This window comes from Setaria viridis, chromosome 7 (genome assembly GCF_005286985.2).
Source record: "Setaria viridis chromosome 7, Setaria_viridis_v4.0, whole genome shotgun sequence".
NCBI lineage: Eukaryota > Viridiplantae > Streptophyta > Magnoliopsida > Poales > Poaceae > Setaria > Setaria viridis.
In genome coordinates, this window is record NC_048269.2 from 20,771,857 (window position 1) to 20,794,167 (window position 22,311).

Consider the following 22,311-nt stretch of genomic DNA (forward strand, 5'->3'; position numbering starts at 1 on the left):
ATAAATAGCACGATTGGCGTTTATGGCGTGATGACTGCTCATACTCGGGGATCATTTTGAAGGCCTGCAGTTCGTTTGGTTCCTCAAGCTAAAGTTTAGTCTATGTCGTATCGAATATTCGGAGACTAATTAGGAGGACTAAATATGAGTTAATTATAAAACTAATTGCACAGATGAAGGCTAAACAGCGAGACGAATCTATTAAACCTAATTAATCCATAATTAGCAAATGGTTACTGTAGCAGCACATTATCAAATCATGGACTAATTAGGCTTAATAGATTCGTCTCGCCGTTTAGCCTCCATCTATGTAATGGGTTTTGTAAATAGTCTATATTTAATACTTCTAATCAGTATCTAAACATTCGATGTGACATGGGCTAAAATTTAGGGGAGGAACCAAACACCCCCATTGTTTGATTATGAATGTCAAACACGGATGACATGAAAGTTTCGGCAGTGGCTCAACTCAAGCTCCTGCAATATACATCCCTAGGTCGCTCAACGTAATCCTCCTCCTAGAATGACTGATGAATAATGTACGTTGGCATCGCATGCATTTCTGCCTTCACGCACAAATGCACCTCTCACCCTTTTTTTGTCAGCTCAAATTTGTATGGCCACGTGCTACCATGGTCACCATTCTCAGTTTTATTTCTTTTCCTGCGTCATTTTCTTTAGGAATTGTCCCGGGAAATTCAGGGAACCGTGCGAAACCATAAATGGAGGCCTAAATTTAAGTGCCAAAATAATAATAATGTAATAACAATAATGTGGTTATAAACCTCTCCGTAAGCTTTTTTTCTTTAGAATTTGAGTTTGATCTTCTATTATTTGTTTATTTTTATGATTTAGAAGACCAATATCATTTTTTAATACGATGTTGTAAGAGGCATGACTTGCAAATATATAACGATGATCTAACACACATATACACAAAAGAATGAAAGATAAAAAGTAACAAAATTATTGGATCCAACTGTATACTCATCAATGTAATTATGCGATGCACCTTTTACGATGCTAATTTTAACAAACAAGATTTTTTTTTGGATTTATAACAAAAGAATTTGGACGCTAAAGTTGTTCCATGGATATTTCAGGCAAACAATTTTCACAAATGCTACTCAAGGGCCAATTAAAAGAACGATGAGCGTAATAAATATTTTCGAATAATTATATCGTGGGCATGCTAAACACAAAAAAAAATCGTTTTGACATTCAGAATATACTAGGTCTCTACAAACCAAATTTAGATTTATTTTGAATAATATGGCACACACTCTCCAAAAATAAAAATGCGCCAAAGGCATAAAAGCCTAACAAGCCATTCAGCCCACACCCCCAGGCGGAGTGTAGCGCCCGCAGATTGGCGGTCCACCTCACCCCTCCTTTTTCTCTGAAGTTTGAAATCGTTCAAGTGCCCCCCTCTTTCTCTCGTGCGGTCGTGCCCTTCATTTCCTGGTGACGGTGAGGGAGCCGGTGACTGGGGGCGAGCGGCGCCGTCCTTCTCCAGGTCTTCGTCAGGCCCTTCGCCGGCGACGAGATCTACCAGGTACGCTCGCCCGTTCCCTTCCCTTCCTGCTGCAAATTCGAGCACCCGGGACCCTAATGCAAGCTATTTGGACACCCATGTCCTGCATTGGGTCCGCCCCCCGTACTTTCGCCGCAGTCCTGTGCCTCCGGCGAAATCTAGGGTTTCGTGGACAGGATGCAGAAGCTCTCGGGGCTTAGGAGCCTTGAGGGGTTCCGATCCCTCGTTGGGTCCACCTCGACGGCCATGAAGGCCGCGAACCCCAAGCCCTCCTCGGATGCTGGAGGCAGTTCGTACGGGAGCTTCGCCAATCTTAAGATCACAGCAGGTTCTGGTTTCGTTTTGACTTCGGTTTGGTTTGAGAAGGGTGTCTCAATCCATGAGTTATTACTGATTTCCCTTGGAATTTTTGTTTGGTTGCAGAGAAATTGGTCAAGGAGCAGGCTTCAGTGAAGACTGATCTAGAAATGGCGGTAAGATTTCTCAACATTTTGCAACGTTATTTTTCCTCGGGGAGGAATTTCACTGAACTGTTAAAGTTAGTATGATTCAACTGCATGAATTAAGTTATTCCTGAAATTTATCCCGTCTGTCCTGTCACTAGCATGGTTTAGATTTGGTGTCTGTCTGGATGGTCCTACTAGCTGGAAACTTGTCTACTGGTTGATCATCAAAATCCAAAGCTGTTTGTTATGGGGGTGTGCCAGTTGCATCATCCCTGGTGCTAGCCAGCCTGGTAGGACACATAGATACTCTTGTAGTGTACCTGTTACGGTATTCTGTCATGTTTTGTGGGCTATGGAATTCAGCTCCAGGTAAAACAGAAGAAATGCAATGGTGCAGTATACTTCCAGCTAAACTATCTTGATATGTAATCATGCCAAGTTGCAAATATGAAAGAGAAAATGTTCCACCACTATAGGAAGCTCACAAGCATCAGATTCTTGCCATTCTAAGGCTGCACTTTATATAGCTAGTCTGAAGATTGTGATTTTACTTTCTAAATCTGCAATGGTTCCCTTCTCTGGAAGTTACATATATGCATTTGTGTGAAATAATGTGACCTATGGTATTTTGGAATTGGATGCAGTGCCTTTTCAGTATTAACAGAGTCACTCTCAATATGTTCTGTGTGTATGCATCCTTCGAATTCGCTTTTCTTGTGAGAGACCTCTGAGCATTGCTCACTTGCAAAACCTGGAAAAGTGCACCTTCCCATCTGTTAATGTATTTTCATCTAGTGGGCTGGTCCTGAACTTAATTAAGCACGACTACATGAGACATTTCCTTTTAGGAATCTATGCTGTGTTATATTAAGAAACCACCTGCTTGGTGCAGGTAGTTCTGTTAGATTCATAATGGCACGTTAAATATCATTGCTGCAGTTACCTTTCATGGTACAACTGTTCCAGTGCCGTTATGGATGTAGGGTAAATTGGCTCAAGCAAGGATTGGATTTATCAGCATGTGTCATTGCTTCTCTGTACCGGCATATTATTTTGGTATTTTTCTGGATTTCTTATTACTGATGCGTATGGTTTTATATACGTTCAGCATACCAAACTGAGAAGAGCAACAGAACAGATAAACCTTTTAGAAGGAAAACTTCAACAAGCTGTGAATGAAAATGCAAAGCTTAAGGTGAAGCAGAATGAAGATTCGAAGCTCTGGCAGGGATTAGATTCGAAAATCTCCTCAACAAAGACCTTGTGTGATCAACTGACTGAAACTCTGCAGCAGCTAGCTAGTCAGACAGAACAAGGTAATATTTATGGTGACATTTACTTTGCACCTTCTTTCTGATGTGACTGGTGAAACAATACAATTACAGCTGAGGAAGATAAGAAGTTCTTTGAGGAGATGCTTGGGAAGAATTCCAAAGCTCTGGATGAATTCAACTGCATGTTGCATGATTTATCAACAAAACTGGAGTGTGCAGAACAAAAGATCATTTCAGGTTAGTCAGTCTCTGCACAATCTACTTCCAGTACAAGTTAATGCACATCCTTTTAGAACCAGCAACTTAGTAATTTGGCACTTAAACTTTGATATATTCTGTACTTCTGTGTCCATTGATATGTTAGTAGATAGAATCATCCATAATGTGCTAATATCTCTGAAATGATGTGATAATAACTGTCCCTTGTCCTTTTAATTCAGGGAAGCAGGAGATGTTGCAGATCAAACAAGAAAAAGAAGAAATGGATCGGAGTTACAAGGAACAACTGTATTCAAATGATACTACGATTAAGGAAAAAGGTACAAGTTAGATTTTCTGCACCAATTGGTGAATCAGCCATGGTATTTGTCATAGCTTAAATTGCATTAGTAGTACACAGGAACTAAGTATCTGGGAATGGGCAAGTCATTAGAAAAGTAGAAATGTGATGTGTAGTTGCCAAGTCCCACTTATTTTATCTCCAAAAACATGGTGGGAATTTGAGCAAATGGCATATGATATTTTATTTAGTGATTTCCACTTTGAGTTGAGCCTACCGTGCAACAGAACCTCTGTAGTAATACACCTGTACTTATGGATGCAGATTCCCTCATCAAGCAGTTGGAGGGTTCAGTTGATGAAAATAAATCCCGCTTGATATGTCTTGACTCCCGCTTGCAATGCATGGAGCAAGAGCTGAAGCTAAAAGATGATGTTTGCATCAGCCTGAAAGAAAACCTAGCAAGCAGTGAAAGTGAAAAGAACAACTTGGAGCTTAAAAATCAAGGCTGTATTCTTGAAATTGAAAAACTATGCAAGGACAACAAGGATTTTAACGAATTGCTTAGCAGCTTCATGGCTAAAGTAACTGAGCTAGATAAAGAGCATGCCTCTATGTCAAGTCATGTGTCTAGGCTGCTTTGTTCATATGAAAGGTTCTATGAAATGGCCCAAGAGGAGAAAATGCTAATAGAAAGATCTTCCAAGGACAAATTTGATCATCTCCAAAAGCAACATGTAGATTTGTCATCAGAAAACAATGCTCTCAAGGTTGAAATTGAAGAACTGAAGTCCAGAATCTTAGAGTTGCAGAAAACTCAAGAAATTGTTATGGTTCAACATGTTGAAGAATGCCAAGTGGCTGAAAACAAAATCAGAAGATTAGAGTCTGAAGCTGAAATTTCTGCCTCCAACATCAATCGGTTAGAAAAGTTAGCTTCTGAACTTCAAGGGAGAGTTCAAAAGTTACTGGAAGATTCTACCCTTGCTGAAAATCACAAGGTTTGTCAACTATAGGTTCAGTTACAGAATTATTTCCTACTTATTGAAAAATGATTGATGGCATGTAAGATTCCTTACTCATGGTATTTATTATGCAGCAAGAGTTGCTTGAAAAGATTGTGAAGCTAGAATCAGATAATCAGGAGCTTCAAGGCCGAGTGCAGTCAATTATGGAAGAGAAATCTAACAATGCCGAATCTCTCCAAGGAGAGATAACAAAGCGTGACCAGCAGGTTGACACACTTGAGAATCAGATCAACCAGCTCCGCTGTGATCTGAATGAGAAGGAGCAACTCTATTGTTGTTCTGTAGAAAGAGAGAAAACTTTGGAGGACCACAAATTACAGGTTTGTGCTTATTGGATCCTTTAAATCTTTTAAGGTGGTGGTTAGTAAATAACATAAGTACATAACAACCTTTTCAATCCATTGTCTAGGTTGAAGCATCACTTGCTGCAACAGAATACCAACTTAGTGAGGCAAAAAAACAGTATGATCTCATGCTTGAAGGCAAACAGATAGAGCTATCCAAGCATTTGAAAGAGCTATCTCTCAAAAATGACCAGGTATCATTTTGTGCAGCACTTTAGCATCTCAATCACATATATAATTACAATTTGCAAATCCTGTGTGTTCGAGAAAAAAATTACAATTTGCAAATGAATTTTACAGGCGATCAATGAAATTCGTAAGAAGTATGAACTTGAAAAGATAGAAATCACTAATGCTGAAAAAGAAAAGGTACGCTAACTCCTATTTCAGAAATTATTATTTTTTTATGTTTAGAATGCTCAAGTTAATCTTATGCTATGATTTTTATGAATGTTTGAGAATTCAGGCAGAGAAGCTTGTAAAGGAAATGGAAAACAAATGTAATGAAAAGATATCAGAGAACAAGCAAGATTCCGAGAGGTATTTGATGCGTCTTAAGGAGGAACATGGCACAATGGTAAGTTCAACGAGTTCCATTTTCTTTATTTCAAACAATTAAGTTTGCTCTTTCTTAATGCATGTGCTATTCCATGGAATGATGCAAAATGTTGGTTCTGGATTAGTTTAACAAAGTACACCAAACTGTTAGCTGCTGATAACTTGGATACATAATTGCATGTTAAACTTTCTTTTATGAGCTCTCTGCTGAAATGGTTTAGTACTTGAAATTGTTACCAGACGTCTTGGTCTTGGCATGTAAATAAAAAGGAAAGCCAAACCGAAATACCCTATGGTAGCAACGAGTTTAAAGTTTCTTTCACGGTGCTTTAGGGGAGCACAAAAGATGCATTTTTTTTTTCTCGAATATGCAGGAGAACTGCATATCATCGCATTAAGAAAGGAGAAAGGCTAAAATAACCATACAACACACACACACACACACACACACACACACACTCGCCCCTAAGATGCACTTTTGTTTCCATTTAATTTGCAGCAGCTTAAATACGATATTTGGCAGAGTGAAAGCATAAGGCCATTTTAAAACAATGTTCTTATACACTTTAGACTTTCATAATGTCATTGCTATAACCCGTACCCTGTTTTATTTTTTCCTTTTTGAATTCTATAAACAATGTATTGGTGATCATGAGTAGTTTTTTGCTTTCCGCTCGAGCTACTCTCACTGTGAAGAATAGGAGTGTATGGACCTACATTGCATCACTAGTAAAATAGTAGTTGAAAAAATCTTGTTGATTATTGTTTACATGGTGTAGAAAATAGTATCTTTAAATGCTACACAGTAGCTAGTTTGATAAGACCTTACATTTTTTCCCCTGGAATGACCATGAAATTGGTTATTTGCTGATATTCAGGTGGCAAGAATTCAGCAGGATAATGAACATAAAGAGTCAACTCTCCGGGCCTATCACAAAGAAGAACTGCAGCGCATTCAGTCTCAGGCAGAGAATGAACTGAGGGAGGTCAGTTACAAATTCCTCAATATGCTTTGATCATGGAGGTTTTCCATACTAATGAAATCTGTATAAATATGTAGAGGCTGTCATTGCTCAGGAAAGAGCATGAACTTCAAATAAAATCATTTAGGATGCAGCATGAGGAAGAATGCCAGAGGATGCAGGAGGAACTGGAGCTCCAGAAGTCAAAGGTGGTGATTCATTTTTTTTAATTGGTCCTGAAGGTAATCAATTGAATGTATACTTGAAACGTTCTTTGGTGCAGGAGGAGAAGCAAAGAGCATTATTACAGTTACAATGGAAAGTAATGGGAGAAAGTCAGCAAGTCGATCAAGAAGTGAACTCTAAGAAGGTGCTGTCTACTCACAAAGTTTGATATACTGTACATTACCAAGTGATGCATTACATATGGCATATTCATTGCATGACCAGAATAAAGCAGTCGCCTTTGGTCTCAGTTAGTAAGGTCAATCATCTCACTGAATGAACACCTCGTGCAATTAGGTGTTCCATCTAGGTTTCACATTCTAATGTAATCCTTACACTTGCTTAGAGAAGCAATTTTCTATGTTTCACATTCTAATACTACACCAATATGGCCTGTGATTTAGTACATAATTGATTGGGCCTTGTTCTGATTGGATTGCATGAGCATTCTGTACCAAAATATTAAATGCACCCTTCGATACTTTTTATTTTTTTCTCGAATACGCAGGAGAACTGCGTATCATTGTATTAATAGTAGAAGAAGTGAGTCAAACAGAAAGACCCACCCACCCACACACACACACACTAGAAGGAGATTACATCGCCTTCTACAGAAACAGAACGACCTGAGACCTGTAACATCAGCCTAACCAACATCCCTAACCGAGAGCAAGGACAGGCCCTTAGCTCCTGCCATAGCCCACAGCTGGGCTTCATCCCTAGCTCGGCTCATAGCAGTACCAACACTTGGGGCAACCCCATTAAAGACACAGTCATTGTGGTGCTTCCAGATGCACCAAGCGCCAAGGATGATGAGAGAATTAGTCCTTTACGTGCGTCGCCAGAAACAGCTGCTTCAACCCTTTCCCACCATGTGTCGAAGGACGACTCCGTAGGTGTTGGTGCAAGTGAGGAGAAGCCAACAAGAGGGAGTACCAGAACTGTCTTGCAAATACACACCCAATGAGCAAGTGTTGGATGTTCTCCTCCTCCTGATCACACAACAGGCACTTGTCTGGATGGGGAAGGTCTCGCTGTGCTAACCAATCAGTGGTCCAGCATCTGTTGTGAGCAACCAACCACATAAAGAATCGGCATTTGGGTGGTGCCCAAGACTTCCAAATCCTCTCATAAGGTTTGAAAAGGCAAGCATAAGTCCTGAGAGTACAAAACATTGCAGTGTTGTTTGCAAAGGCAAGCATAAGTCATCCATAACTGTAAAACAGTATCAACTTTGGAATCTCACCTATCATCTGGTACTAATGAAAGAATATGCTATTTAATTTGGCTGTGCAGTCATTACCTCAAACAGAAATTAAATATACCTTAACTATCAGTTCCATTCACTGCATCTCAGTTTGCTGTGCACTTTGTCAGTTCTACACTTGAATACATTTTATGATTTGATTTGTTTTATATGCACAGAACTATGGAAACCATGTAGATTTGAAACTCTTTTGTTCTGCACTGGGATAATTTGCCATGTTTAATTTTCATTTGGTTGTAATCCTAATCATTTACTGTTTGCTGCTTGCAAATATCTGAGTATAATGCTTCATTTCTTCTTGCAATACATGTGCATCCTATGTCCTGGTGTAGTTGTAGCTTATTTATGTGTCATCCTGATCATAATTTTTCTCAACCTATAAAAGAAAGTAATAGTATCACTAATTTCGTAGAAGAATGAAAGAAAAAGAACATTCTGCTTCATGTATTTGGATTAATAGCTAAGCAAATTACCCAGTAGTTATAGTATGTGTAAGAAATATGCCAAATAGGAAGGTAATGTTCCTTCAAGTTTTTTGGCAAAGTGCTTTGTGAACATCGATAGATAAATGCATGCCAAATTTCAACATTTGGAAGCAACAAGGCTAATTGACTAATGGTCCAAATTCCTATCTTGCCTTTCCCCCCTGTTTATTGTGAGGCATCAGTTGATTCTCCTTTTCTAGTTTAGTTCATCATTTTGTCTCGTACATGTTACTCAGTCCTTATTAGATACGTATTTGTTTCAGGAATACTCTGTTTCATCGATGAAGAGGAGAGATCCATATGGAAGAAAAGAACATGGGCTCCAGTTGGCAAGTCCTGAGACCAAACAGAAGGTAAGATGTCATTGTTCTAAATGATACACTGCGCACATTACACTAATTCCAGAAGGCTGAACTAGAGTTTTTTTAATTACGTTTCAGGATGTAAACTTGCCTGGGATTTTACAATCACCAATTTCAAACATGTTGAGAAAGGTAGAGAAGGGGTCTCAGGACATTCCTAAACACAGAAAGGTAATTCTTCCACAGTTTCTTTATTTTTCGTATCTTGAGCAGCATAGATCAAGTTCCATTTTTTTGGATGAGATAGTGTGCTAATTTCATGTTATCCAATGGCATGGGTCTCATTTCTTTTGTTAAAATAGGTAACACACCATGAATATGAAGTTGAGACAGCAAATGGAAGAATCACAAAGCGCAGAAAAACTAGGAGCACAGTCATGTTTGGTGTATGAGCTTTTACTTTATTCTTTATACTTTCTCGAATTTTACTGGCTCTCTGTTCCACCCTTATTTTCTCCCATATATTCCAGGAACCGAACACTCAGAAGTCATTGCATAATACTGCTGACAAGGATGTTACAAAAATACGAAAGGTATGATGACTGTGCAGTATAAGTGACTGTTTTCTTCCATTTCTTTTCATATTCATATGAGAAAATCCACAAAAAGGAATTCTTTAAGAACCTTACAGTATCATGTTTTACTGGGTGAATGCTTTTTATCTACAATTGTGGAGTTCTAGTCAATTCAGAAATTCCTTTTGTATTTTAGCATGTTCTTAACTGTCATCTACATCTTGTTTGGAGTGTACTAGGAGTGCTATTTCTATTAAAGTTTGTCACATAAGAATATTGGTATTGACATCATATACACCACACCTAACAACCTCAAGATGGGGAAAACTGGTACGTCCCAAGGTGACTATATTTTGATGAGCTTCATTCCATACTGTTAACTTTGTTGTTTTTGTTCCCCTGTTGCATGACTGCTATAGTGCTATATTGTATTGGTCTTCCTACTTTCCCTATGACTCCTCATGGAGTAAACACGTTGGATACATACCAGAGTATTAAACCAGGCTCTGTTCTATGTTGTCTCATGTAATAGAGTTGAATTATATACTTTTTAAAGGGCAACTATTCAAGAGACAGCAATTTCCTATACCTTGTGTATTTTTTGCAATAATGACACTTACAATGTGCTCCATCTTGCAGGTTCCCACTGGGTCCCATGCCCATCCTGCAAACATCGGTGAATTATTCTCTGAAGGCTCCTTGAATCCATATGCTGACGACCCTTATGCTTTTGACTAGAAGGTGATATCTTATGCCCCCCTTGGCAGAAGGTTTTTTTAAATGAAACCCTTGGCTGAAATTACTTAATGGGCAATACTGCAGTAGTCTATGATGCAACATTAAATACGTCCAATACTGTTTCATTATTAGCTTCTGAAGAACGTCAATCTCAACCTGGAACTTGCATTTTAGAATCATATGAGCTGTTTAAGGCAAGGCTAAATTCAACTGGACCTGTTGAGTTGAATAGTTGATCGTAACGATGTATTGAAAACCATGATATAACTTGGCATCTTCTTGAATTCAGAATGCATTTTTAGTCAGTAATTTAATTTAACTGTTTCCGCCAAGTTGATGGTTTTGGGTTAGCATCTATTCCAGGCTTGTAACTATCTCCAGTTTGATCAGCAAATACTACCAATCTTACAGAGATTTTGTTCATAACAGTTTCTTGAAACCCTCAAGCTGATGCTCAGTATCTAGTTTGCCTGGAAGTATAGATATGTTTCTTACCATCACTATGCCATCTTTTAGTCTGGAATGAAAACATTGCATATGCATATCGTGTAGTGCTACTGGTTATGTGTTCTTCAGGGGAGAAGCATCTTTCTGGTGGTGAATTTGAATTGAATCTCGTCTTGCAGCTCACACCTGGAGATATGACCTTTGCAAGCACGATGATGAAATCTGGAACACAAAATCGCCTCCACCGTGTTGAATGAACGATCCTGCGGTTTTCCCCTGGTCTTGACATCTGACTATCCTAGTGTTCGTAAGACTGATTTTAGCTAGAACATCACGATTGGGTGGTATGTAGGTGTGGATTTGTAAATGAACCGTACATGTCATAAGCTTTGGACTAACCGAATATCCTGAAATAAATACTACGGAGTTCTCCCCACTCCCCAGCATCCACATATACGTTCCCTGCTATAAACTTTCTGGACGTGCCCGCGTGCGATGCTGTGGGATGTTTGCTCTTCCGCCGGGATACCAAGGGCGCCCCGCTTGAGTCCTTGGGTACGGACTGTGTGGTAGCGATGATTGAGTATAATCGTTGAGCAATGCTAACAACTACAATGTTGAGGTATTAACTAATCACTTGGACAGCATGTGAGGGAAGGTTCTTTTTGGTTAGCTATTTGCATCTATGATACGATAAAAACAGTTCGAATCGATCACTCGATCAGCAATGTTTGACAGTGATGATGATCTGTGTTTTGCACATGATCTTTGTTAGCTTTACAACCATCCAGCACGGATTGGCTGGCTTGGCCAAGGATTGGACTATTGGAGTGGGTAGTCGATTTTAGCCCAACTTTGCTTCAACAATATTATCTTCAGTGCTGATTTGTTGCGTATGAAGTGGAGACTTAGGTTCAGTCAGTGTCAACAAATCGCTCGCACCAGGAAACGTCCTCTGGTCATTTGGATATTACTAGTGGGCATTGTATAAGACGTGTGCAACTATAGTATAAATGTATAATGCCAAGGTGGAGTCCATATATGTCTTCCGCATCTCTGAAAGCGAGGGAAGTTGGCTAGAGTTCTCTCGTGAGGAGCGGAGAAGGTGAGGGACGGAGAGATGGCCGGAGGTGCCATTGTTCCGACTGATGGCCCCGCCACGGACTACGGCGGGAGCCTGACGCTCTCGGTGTTCATGACCTGCCTTGTGGCTGCCTCGGGTGGCCTGATCTTCGGCTACGACATCGGCATCTCTGGTGTGTGCAAACTGCCACTCCTTTTTCCCCTTGGCCTCTTGCGCTCACGATCCATCTCGTGCATGATGCCGATGCGTTCTCCAACTTTGTTTGCTTGCACAAGCCAGCCTTATGGAACAGTTATCGAGCTCATTTCTTTGCCTCCTTGTCAGAAAATCATGTGTTCGAAACAAAAATTATGTTTTTGCTTGCTCTGAACTCTGAACAAACATAGTGACTGTGCTTGACCCTGTTGATTCGAATTCGATGAAAGGCGGCGTCTCGGAGATGGAGCCGTTCCTGCGGCGCTTCTTCCCGCACGTCCTGAGGCGGATGGCAGAGGCCAAGGGGAACGAGTACTGCATCTACGACAGCCAGACGCTGACGGCCTTCACGTCGTCGCTGTACGTGGCCGGGCTGTTCGCGTCGCTGGTGGCCAGCCGCGTCACCAAGGCGATGGGCCGGCAGGCCGTCATGCTCATGGGCGGCGCGCTCTTCTTCGCCGGCGGCGCCATGACCGGCGCCGCCGTCAACATCGCTATGCTCATCGTCGGTCGCATGCTGCTCGGCTTCGGCGTCGGGTTCACCAACCAGGTCAGTCAGTCGATCGGCCCCTCCCCATGCATCTCATCCGGAGAGCTCAGCGCGCGCGTTTTTCTCCTGTACCATGCGTCACGCACATGTGTGTGCCAGCGAACTTTCCAAAGTCTTCGGCTGATGACACGAGCGCACCCCTTTTTCACTGGAGTCATTTGGACCTTACTGTAGACTTCTCTGCTATTGGTTCTCCGACAGCTGAGTCACAGTTTCTTTTTTTGCATCAAGAACATCTCATAAAATCGCGAAGATATTTTCCGAAGCCGCAGCTATATGTTGTAGCATTCTTACTTAAATAATTGCGTGTGAACGGCAAGTGCCAATTGAATAACTACTTAAATAAGTGCTTGTGAACGGCAAGTGCCAATTGAATAACCGCGACTGCCTAGTAGAGTGTTTCAAACGGGTGATGCATGCATGTGGGCTCGGATGATCCACAGCCACGGGAAGAAACAAAAGAAGCAAGAAAGCCCGTCTCTGTCTTCCCTGATCTCTAATCTTTTTTGACTTTGCTAAGTCAATGCAAGCAGCTCGAGGCATGCGGTACTAAGGGGGTGTTTGGATACGAGGTGCTAAACATTAACAGTGTCACATCGGATGTTCGGATGCTAATTAGGAGAACTAAACATGAGTTAATTATAAAACTAATTGCAGAATCCTGTGCTAATTCGCGAGACGAATCTATTAAGCCTAATTAATCCATCATTAGCAAATGGCTACTGTAGCACCACATTGTCAAATCATGGACTAATTAGGCTTAATAGATTCGTCTCGTGAATTACACTCCATCCGTGCAATTAGTTTTATAATTAGCCTATATTTAATACTCTTAATTAGCATCCAAACATTCGATGTGACACCGTAGCCAACAGCCCCTTGTAGACTGGATAATTAATAGTGATCGCTACGGCTGGTGATGGAGGCCACTAGCTGATTGGCTAACTGTACTTGTCGTTAGGGGCGTGCCAAAGGCTTCAGATAGGGACAGTATGGTTTTGGTGCCGAGTAGCTGTGGCTGAGCCGCTGAGGCGTGGCAGTTGCAAGATTCTTTCTAATTCGTTAAGAAGCCATTTTCTGTAGACTATAGCTTGTAAGTAGTGAGTCCATACGTGTCGAGTACCCACCGTGGCGCACGCACGCGACGCGATCCTAGCCATTTTTCCCATCGCGGGGCATGCTGGTGGTGTTCGCCGCCATTTTTTTTTTCCCGGCTCGATGGGGTAGGCGCAGGCCCGGTAAAGTTCCACCAATTCTCCGGGCCGTAACCTGTAAAGAGGCTTGGCCCAACAGTACGGAGCGATTGTGTGCTTCGGGCTGAGCATGAAAATGGGCCTAAAATTATCCGACCATACGTATGGATTGGGGCTCCACTTGAACTCCAATAATGACTATAAAGCCCAATACATTCTCCTGGCAAATTGTCGTGAAACATTCGCGTAATCGCGTTTCGCAAAATCCTGCAAAGGTTTTCCAGAGCTCAGCTCAAGGGCCTCATGGCCATGGACCCATTGGTTAATCGATTATTTGGCAGTTGCTAATGTTCGCCACCATGCCTGGCACGATGCAGGCCGCTCCGCTGTTCCTCGCCGAGATGGCCCCGTCGAAGTGGCGCGGCGCCCTCACTGCCGGCTACCAGTTCTTCCTCGCGCTCGGGGTGCTCATCGCCAACCTCGTCAACTACGCCACCGCGCGCGCCTCCTGGGGCTGGCGCGTCTCGCTGGGCCTCGCGGGCGCCCCGGCCATCGTCATCTTCGTCGGCGCGCTCTTCCTCACCGACACCCCCAGCAGCCTCGTCATGCGGGGGCGGCCCGACAGGGCCCGCGCGGCGCTGCTCCGGGTGCGCGGTCCCGACGCGGACGTGGACGCCGAGCTCCGGGACATCGCCAAGGCCGTGGAGGCTGCGCGGCAGAGCGAGGACGGCGCGTTCCGCCGGATGGCCACGAGGCGCGAGTACCGCCCGCACCTGGTGCTCGCCGTGGCCGTGCCCATGTTCTTCCAGCTCACCGGCGTCATCGTGCTCGCCTTCTTCGCGCCGCTGGTGTTCCGCACCGTCGGGTTCGGCAGCAACGCCGCGCTGATGGGCGCCGTCATAAACGGCGCCGTGAACCTGGTCTCCCTCCTCCTCTCCACCCTCGTCATCGACAGGTACGGCCGCAAGGTGCTCTTCATGGTCGGCGGCATCCAAATGGTCATTGCCCAGGTACGTATTTCCTGTACAGCATGAATACTTTACACTCATTACTGGACCAATGTTTTATTCTCCATCATCTTCTTTTGATCTGAGTTCCTTTCTTGATTCATGAAGGTTGGGATGGCTTGGATCATGGGCGCAAAAATCGGCAGGAGCGGCGAGGCGGCGATGCCGCACCCCTACGCGGTGGCGGTGCTGGTGTTCACCTGCCTGCACACCGCCGGGTTCGGGTGGTCATGGGGACCCCTGGGATGGGTGATCCCGAGCGAGATATTCCCAGTCGACATCCGGTCGGCGGGGCAGGCCATGAACGTCTCCATCGGCCTGTGCCTCACCTTCGTGCAGACGCAGTCGTTCCTCGCCATGCTCTGCCGCTTCAAGTACGCCACCTTCGCCTACTACGCCGCGTGGGTCGCCGTCATGACCGTCTTCATCGCGCTCTTCCTGCCGGAGACCATGGGCATCCCGCTCGAGTCCATGGGCACCATTTGGGTGAAACACTGGTACTGGAAGAGGTTTGTTCACGACGGAAAAGAGCGGCGTGGCACTAACATAAGGCAATAGGTCCCGGGGGACGGGGGGAGAAGAAACAGACACTACGGTGTGATGTAGAGTGTGTAGTGGTAATGCTTCTTCTTAGTGCCATGGCCATTCGACATACCAATGTGTGTTTGTATATTCGCCGTGTGATTTATGGTTATGCAAGTTCATTTTCCAATGAGGCATAGCACCACAGTACCTACCTGCATCATCAGAATTAATGTGATGAGGACGTAATCTCTTTCATCCAAAAGATTTCAAAGTGTTTTTTTACTACCTTGGTAAGGTAGCAAGATATGCAAAAATTATAATGACGGGTGCAGTATGTTAAAATGGCCAAGCTACGTACCATAAAATAGGGTGTTGCTATCCTTTCAATTTCCTGAGATTGGACACTATTTCAGTCGATGTCCGCCAGCCATAGAGTTGTGTTGGAATATGCAATGCATACTTGGAATATTTTATAAGATTTATAGAGTTGTGTTGGAATATGCAATGCATACTTGGAACACTCCAGAAGATTGTGGAAATCATAAGAGACTAACTTTGCCATGCATAAATATAAGATTATGGCAAGGTAAAAAACTTCTAGAAGATTGGAGAGCATGCATGAGTCATAGTTGCCAATGCTTCATGGTGAAGTGTGGATACTCTAGAAGCTATTTACATGGTAGAGAATTAGATAAAAATAAGAGAAGATTCTAGAGTTAGATATTTTGTAAAGAAATATGTGGAAGGTTGCCACATGGCAATACTACGTGAACCATGGAGTACTTGCCCTCCCTCCAAGCTAAGTGAGTCAAGTAGACTCATTTGGAGGATGGCATAGGTAGCCACCAAGAAAAGTTATGCGACATGTCATTGGATGGCATGAGTAGAGTGTAGTAGGATAACCACATAAAGAGTGTAAAAGCAAAGAGTTAGTGTTGTATCAAGTTAAGTAGTGAATAAAAGTTTGAGTTCCTTAGAGAGTTGGTCAACCATATTGGTGCCGGTATGAAGATCTCCTCGAAATAGTATGAATATATGGTCCACAGAAGAAGTGGCACCATAGTACTTTGGTACTATTTCTAGTAAGTTAGTGTTAAAGTTGGGGGAGCTGATTTCTCAACAAGTTGCAATCAGATGGCTATATAAATATCAAACAAAATGTAGATAAAAGTAATTAAGTATGGGTTAAAATACATCAAAAGCATCAGAAATCTGTCACAGCGTGTTAAACAACCCAACATCATAATTGTATAGGAAATTGAAAATGTAGAAGCAGGCATTGGCGTACCGCATACCTAGTCACACCACCTACTTTATTGTTGTTACTCCTGCATGACCCATAATACATTAAAGTGTCAAACCATCAGAGATTTGTCACAGCGTGTAAGTGTTAAATAACCCAACAGCACAACTGTATAGGAAATAGAGAACACAGAAGCAGACATCAGCATACCTAGTCACCAGAGTGACGGTTAGCAAGATCATTGGCAATACTGCAAGTGCCAAAGAACATGCTTCACAAAATGATTTAGTGAGAACACTGGGAGAACAACATTAAGCATCTTACAGCTGTAGGAATTCTTGGAACTGTTCAAAACCAGCATTGTTAGGATCGATGGCATAGTGGGTAATTCTTTCAAGAGCTTTGACTAGCATATCAAGCACATTGATCGATTACGCTACCTCGAGTTCCTCAAGCTTTAGTTGTTTAGAAATATTAACAATTAATCTATGTCTCAATGTAGGGGGGAAAGGAGGGGGAAAAGAAAGGCATGGGGACTGCTAGCATGCTTAAAATAGTTATTGGAGTAATGCACACAACCTGCTGCATCATCATTGTATAGAGGATTATACTGAATAACTCCATTGCTAAACCAAGATGCATCAAAAAGAAGAATTTTGTTCATTTCAGGACAGTGTTCCAAAAAAATCCACCAGTTGTAGAAGGATCCCATAGCAGCTGTGATGGCGTTCATAGCACCATAGCTGGTGTTAGGATTGTTAAAAATACAAAAGAGCAAGTTGTCCAACAACATGGCTTGCTTTACCTTGTCCTGGTAAAACTCAAGAGAAGGGTGATTGATCAGAAACCTTATTGCCAGCTCGGATCTCGACTTTAGACCAGCAGGGCAGCATTTCAGATAGTTAAGGAGATGTTAAAAATATTGCGCATAATAGCCATCAACAGTCTTCAACAAGCTGAGAATACCATGGAGCTTGAGATAATCTAAGCTGCATCCCCTATCATAAAACCCAACCTCAACAATACCATCACAGAGCCACACTATCCCATTTTCAAACAATATGTCATCCATACTAAAGGCACCATTGTAGCAAACATTATCCCGGTGCTTTCCAGTAAAGAAAGCTAGCACTTCTTTTATATTGAGCCTGGTGTACTTTGTAAGCTTCAGAACCTTTATAACAGGTAGCAACTGATTGTTCAAGATAGTCACGTTTATCAATTTCTAAGGTAACATAACATAATCAAAGAGAACAGGATCAAGATTAGAAAATTTAGCACGATATGTCTCCACCCTGCAAAGGAGAAGATAGAAAATTCTAGTATCAATCATAAATGGAATTCCAATTTATGTAGTATGTAGAAAGAACTACATGTAGTGCGGTACAAAGAAAATACATATAGTGTGGCAGAAATAAGTTAATGTAGTTTTTTTCTATAACACTTCTGATTCTTTATATTATACATCCTGAATCTAACATATATTACCTCATTACCCCTACAAAGTAAAATTATTGTATCAGCAATCTCTCTCCACTCTAATGCAGATACAAATAGAGCATCATGGTATTTATCACCATTAAGAAGTAAATGGCCATTGCATTAAACATCATAAATGAATAACCATATGTTCTGCTGATTATTTCTAAATAAAAAAATACTTCTATGACAAAACACAACTCTTAATCAACTTACACTCCACCACGTAATCTTTATCGAATGTCTATGGTGGAATCACGTTGAATAGGATAATATGATAGAAAATCTTCATCTGCAAGAGTTTTCCCACAAGATACTCCATAAAAGCCTTGGGATGTTTTAATTCCTATCTTTTGGCATGAAGATTCGATCAATTGCTTGACTAACATGTTACAAAGAACCTACTGCATCGATAGCGATCGTCCACACATCTTGACAATGAATTGGACCAGCCATTCCCAAGATGGTAATGCACATTTTCAAATTGCATATTTTCCAGTGCGAAGGAAAAACAGGATAACTTGCTATTTATAAATCAGTATGATGCAAGAAAAGTGTCATATTTCATTGAATTTTATGTGAACTTAGATGCTTCCTCAGTAGCAAGATTTTAAGTGAGATGAAGGACAATGAATCACATACCTTTTCTCTTAGTTGGCCTAGCATCTTCATGATCCACAGATTTCATCTACCATTTCGATAGAAAAAATACGTTTAAAACGTGAGCAAACTAAGTAAAGTTCACTCCTCAAAACATATAGTGTCATTTTGGATTATCAATGCTGCAATCAAGTATGAAATGCAAGGAAGTGTACCTGCTTCCTCTTGTTTTGAACTCTATAAGTTACAGATGGAACGTGACACAATTCCTCCTTCTCCTCCTGCTGCTGCAAAAGTTGTAAAGATTCAGGAACAGTAGAGTTGTCTCTCATCCTTTCCATTACACAAGCAAGTAGGAAAAGGGGAAACTTATATAACAAATTTACATATTGAACTGCTCCTTTTTGAATTATTTTAGAATATAGATGCATTTTGAACACTTATTCAGATCAACACAAAAATAAGTGAAATTAACATGTGGAGATTGCTCGAGATTGACTAATCACTTTTTAAAAAATATTATTCAAATTGGTTATCAAATGTTATGCAAATTGGTTGCTGCAAGCAATGAGCAGTGCAGTTTGCCTTACTGATACCATTGGCACCCTGTCATATGCTTATGTTCGTCATAAAAAAAAGCTAGAAGGAAGATGCAACTAGATTTGCTATCATGGCAACTCAAGAGGCATTTCCTTTATGTTGTTATACATGCTATTGACCATTAACCTTTTAAGATCGAACCAGACATCACACCTTGCAGGTACAACATAGTCTAGATAAAAATAAAAATGCAACAAAAATCATTTACCAGAAAGAAGAGCCAGCATACCGTGAATCTTGACAAATGGGATAGAGTACGTGCTTGATTGTTTCCTTGCGGATCCTCCAATTGCAATGTCTTCGTGTTTGAATATGCAAGTCTTGAAATTGATAGCACGCCATATTGATAAGGTACTTTCTGCCCTTGCTCAACAATCGGTGAAACATAAGGTGCAACATTTGCTGGCAAACTAATCATTGCACATCTTTCACTGTAATCTTGATTCCTGCGGCAGGAAATTTTACAATATCAGTAGTCCCTTCACAAAGTGGTAGCTACAAAATAAAGAAACAACAGTAAAGTGATTAACCTTGCATTTATTAAGTGTACAGGTGCAGGTTCCTCTTGAACAGGCAATTTGACATTGCTATCGGTCATTTTTTGTTGTTGCAGCCCAGGAAATGCACCACATCCAGAACTGCCAAAGCTCATACTGACACTATAATCTTGCAAATGATCAGGACTTATCACTGCCGTTTTATCTCAGCACTCTTTTTCGCAACCAACTCTTCAGAACTTTGAAGATTTGCTGTTGTTTCAACTGCAAGGAAGTGCCATGAACAGACCATAGTTAATTAGTTATAAAATGAGCATAAACTTTTGTTTGAAGCCTTTCCCTGAGGCTTACCCATTGTCACAATGTCAGACATTGACAACTAACAAGGTATCGCAGACCAACTGTGTTGAAACCCAGATGATGATTGCAATGATATAGAAGACACATCATCTACAGAGGAACTGCTGGGCCCAAGAGAGGATATAAATATCAAACAAAATGTAGATAAAAGCAATTGATATGAGAACATTTGACAGGTAAAACAAATTATCAAGTATCTAGAAATAGATATCACTCAAACATCTAGAGATCGTTTTGTTGATCCCAGCAGCCACAATATCTTAAATGACTACAAAATTACCCATGTGTTTCAATGACACAACAGATCAGATAATTACATGTGCAGACCTTCATGTGCCAACAATACAATATGAGTTAAGGAATACAATGGCAAAACATGTAGAAACCTATTGCTATGTGCCAATGAAACAAGACTGTTGTAAATTCCAAATAATCAGACCCAGGGGCAAGAGTGGTTAAATAATGCAAAATAAAATGATTAACCTTGCATTTGAGTAGTGAATAAAAGTTTAAGTTCCTTAGAAAGTTGGTCTACCGTATTGGTGTCGGTGTGAAGATCTCCTCGAAATAGTATGAGTATATGGTCCACAGAAGAAGTGGCATCATGGTACTTTTGTACTATTTCTAGTAAGTCGGTATTAAAGTTGGAGAAGCCGATTTCTCAACAAGTTGCGATCAGATGGTCACAACATTGCCTTCAACCTTCAACTTTCAGAGATGTTGAACACTCTATTTTTCCAGCAAGCATGGAGTTTGATATGTCAAGGGGTTTAAAATATTAGCAACATTAAAGTAAAGTTGCAAGAAAAGATATTAACTTAGTAAAAGAATTATATGGCACAACCTCTTGAATTGGATTTCCATTGAGAATAAGATTGAGACATTTTAAGTACAAGTTTGATAAGTGTCCATCTCCTTAGTGAAGATGATAAAGGCATTCTTCCATCCAACATGACCAAATAAATTTTGCGGGTATCAAATGAATACAGGTACTCTTCAAAAATATCTTGAAGCCGTATAGGCTCTGAGCTACCAACAACAAACATAGCAACAGACTGTACTAGGTCTGCATTAACTACCCCATTACATTTGTGCAAGACTTCAAAACTCTCAATCAGAGCATCTGGGCCAATTCTTACTTTGCCTAAATCGTCATGTTGACAGAGGTCATGATAATTTGCCCTTGTGTCAAGAAACTTGCAAGTTGGGTCTAGGATGAAATTCTTCTCTATCTCAAATAAACCATATCTATCACCATTCCAACCCTTCACATACAGATCGCGTCTATAGATAAAGAGTGTTAGCCTTCGTTTGTCATACTCGAAAGTCAAATGAAAGGTACCATTGGCAGGCGTAGTATATACTTCAGCTCCTGGCCCAAAGTGGGCTGACAAGTTAATTGGCTTGCTCTTCGCTCGGTACCATGCTCTTTCTAATAGCTATTTTGTAGTTATGTTGGGATGCTTGCAAATCATCCCGGTCTAAAATAACTGTAGCTGTATTTTCTGGGTAATTTTGATCACTGGGCTCTTTGTTCTTTTTTGAATTACCCATGTAAGGTGTATTGTGGATTGATCTCATAATATTTGTTACCTGGAGGAAAATCAGAGAAACATGAGTCAAACAGACTAGTAAAATGTAAAGAAAAATGAAGAATTCTCAAAAACAATAGGATGACATTGACAAATTTGTTAGCCCGATCTATGCTTAGAACCTCAAATAAAGAAATAAAAATAATAGAGAAATCATCTTTCTGTGTATCAGAATATCCGGAAACTCATTAAGCTTTCTCAGTATATTTGAGAATGGTGTTAGCTTTCCAAATAAGTTTACGCCTTCAAAAATAAAACAATTGAGTTCAACTTTATGGAATTGATATGATGCGTACAGTGTATACCATTAAAAAGAATGGCATCTTACCTTTTGTATATTCTCAGGATTTACCAACTGGAGCTCATGTTCTTTTCTTCCATATGGATCTCCCCTCTTCATCAACAAAACAGAGTATTCCTAAAATAATTATGTATTTCAAAGGACTGTGTAACTATGAGAATGAGAACCAAGTAATGTCTCACTTGGAAATAAACAAGATAGGAATTTGACCCAGTAATCCATTAGCTTTTCTACTCCTATGGAAGACAGGCATTATATGACTAATAAACATTATCATCAGATTTTGCAAGCAACAAATAATAAAATACAATTATAATGAAATGCAAATATGAACATACAAAGCATTCCAGCGTAGAATAAAATGGTTTAAACCTACATGGTTTCCATAATTCTAGGCTTGC

General features: G+C 40.9%; 2 protein-coding genes and 1 pseudogene across 2 annotated transcripts; 2 read left to right on the forward strand and 1 right to left on the reverse strand.

Annotated features, from left to right (window-relative positions):
* The first annotated feature begins 1,369 nt into the window (after positions 1 to 1,369).
* LOC117865366 (synaptonemal complex protein ZEP1) lies at positions 1,370 to 11,120 on the forward strand. Its single transcript, XM_034749551.2, has 20 exons — positions 1,370 to 1,555; positions 1,673 to 1,862; positions 1,958 to 2,007; positions 3,089 to 3,296; positions 3,366 to 3,491; positions 3,695 to 3,793; positions 4,078 to 4,754; positions 4,853 to 5,101; positions 5,191 to 5,319; positions 5,426 to 5,494; positions 5,592 to 5,702; positions 6,562 to 6,669; positions 6,744 to 6,854; positions 6,929 to 7,015; positions 8,886 to 8,975; positions 9,063 to 9,155; positions 9,287 to 9,370; positions 9,455 to 9,517; positions 10,139 to 10,240; positions 10,864 to 11,120. The coding sequence occupies exons 2-19, from the start codon at positions 1,712 to 1,714 to the stop codon at positions 10,235 to 10,237; spliced, it is 2,604 nt and encodes an 867-aa protein (XP_034605442.1). The 5' UTR covers positions 1,370 to 1,555; positions 1,673 to 1,711; the 3' UTR covers positions 10,238 to 10,240; positions 10,864 to 11,120.
* Positions 11,121 to 11,703: 583 nt separating this feature from the next.
* On the forward strand, positions 11,704 to 15,500 carry LOC117865367 (sugar transport protein MST1). Its single transcript, XM_034749552.2, has 4 exons — positions 11,704 to 11,940; positions 12,194 to 12,513; positions 14,084 to 14,716; positions 14,822 to 15,500. Exons 1-4 carry the CDS (start codon positions 11,805 to 11,807, stop codon positions 15,269 to 15,271), a joined length of 1,539 nt encoding a protein of 512 aa, XP_034605443.1. The 5' UTR covers positions 11,704 to 11,804; the 3' UTR covers positions 15,272 to 15,500.
* Positions 15,501 to 16,612: 1,112 nt separating this feature from the next.
* LOC117864739 (uncharacterized) lies at positions 16,613 to 21,571 on the reverse strand (annotated as a pseudogene).
* Positions 21,572 to 22,311: the final 740 nt, after the last annotated feature.

What these genes read in the sequence shown, in the direction of transcription:
- LOC117865366 (XM_034749551.2), top strand. Translation starts at nt 1,712, where the DNA reads ATGCAGAAGCTCTCGGGGCTTAGGAGCCTTGAGGGGTTCCGATCCCTC. An exon ending in GGAGCACAGTCATGTTTGGT is followed by an intron (nt 9,371 to 9,454) that starts GTATGAGCTTTT and finishes CATATATTCCAG; the next exon opens with GAACCGAACACTCAGAAGTC. An exon ending in ATGTTACAAAAATACGAAAG is followed by an intron (nt 9,518 to 10,138) that starts GTATGATGACTG and finishes TCCATCTTGCAG; the next exon opens with GTTCCCACTGGGTCCCATGC.
- LOC117865367 (XM_034749552.2), top strand. Translation starts at nt 11,805, where the DNA reads ATGGCCGGAGGTGCCATTGTTCCGACTGATGGCCCCGCCACGGACTAC. An exon ending in GCGTCGGGTTCACCAACCAG is followed by an intron (nt 12,514 to 14,083) that starts GTCAGTCAGTCG and finishes GGCACGATGCAG; the next exon opens with GCCGCTCCGCTGTTCCTCGC. An exon ending in TCCAAATGGTCATTGCCCAG is followed by an intron (nt 14,717 to 14,821) that starts GTACGTATTTCC and finishes TGATTCATGAAG; the next exon opens with GTTGGGATGGCTTGGATCAT.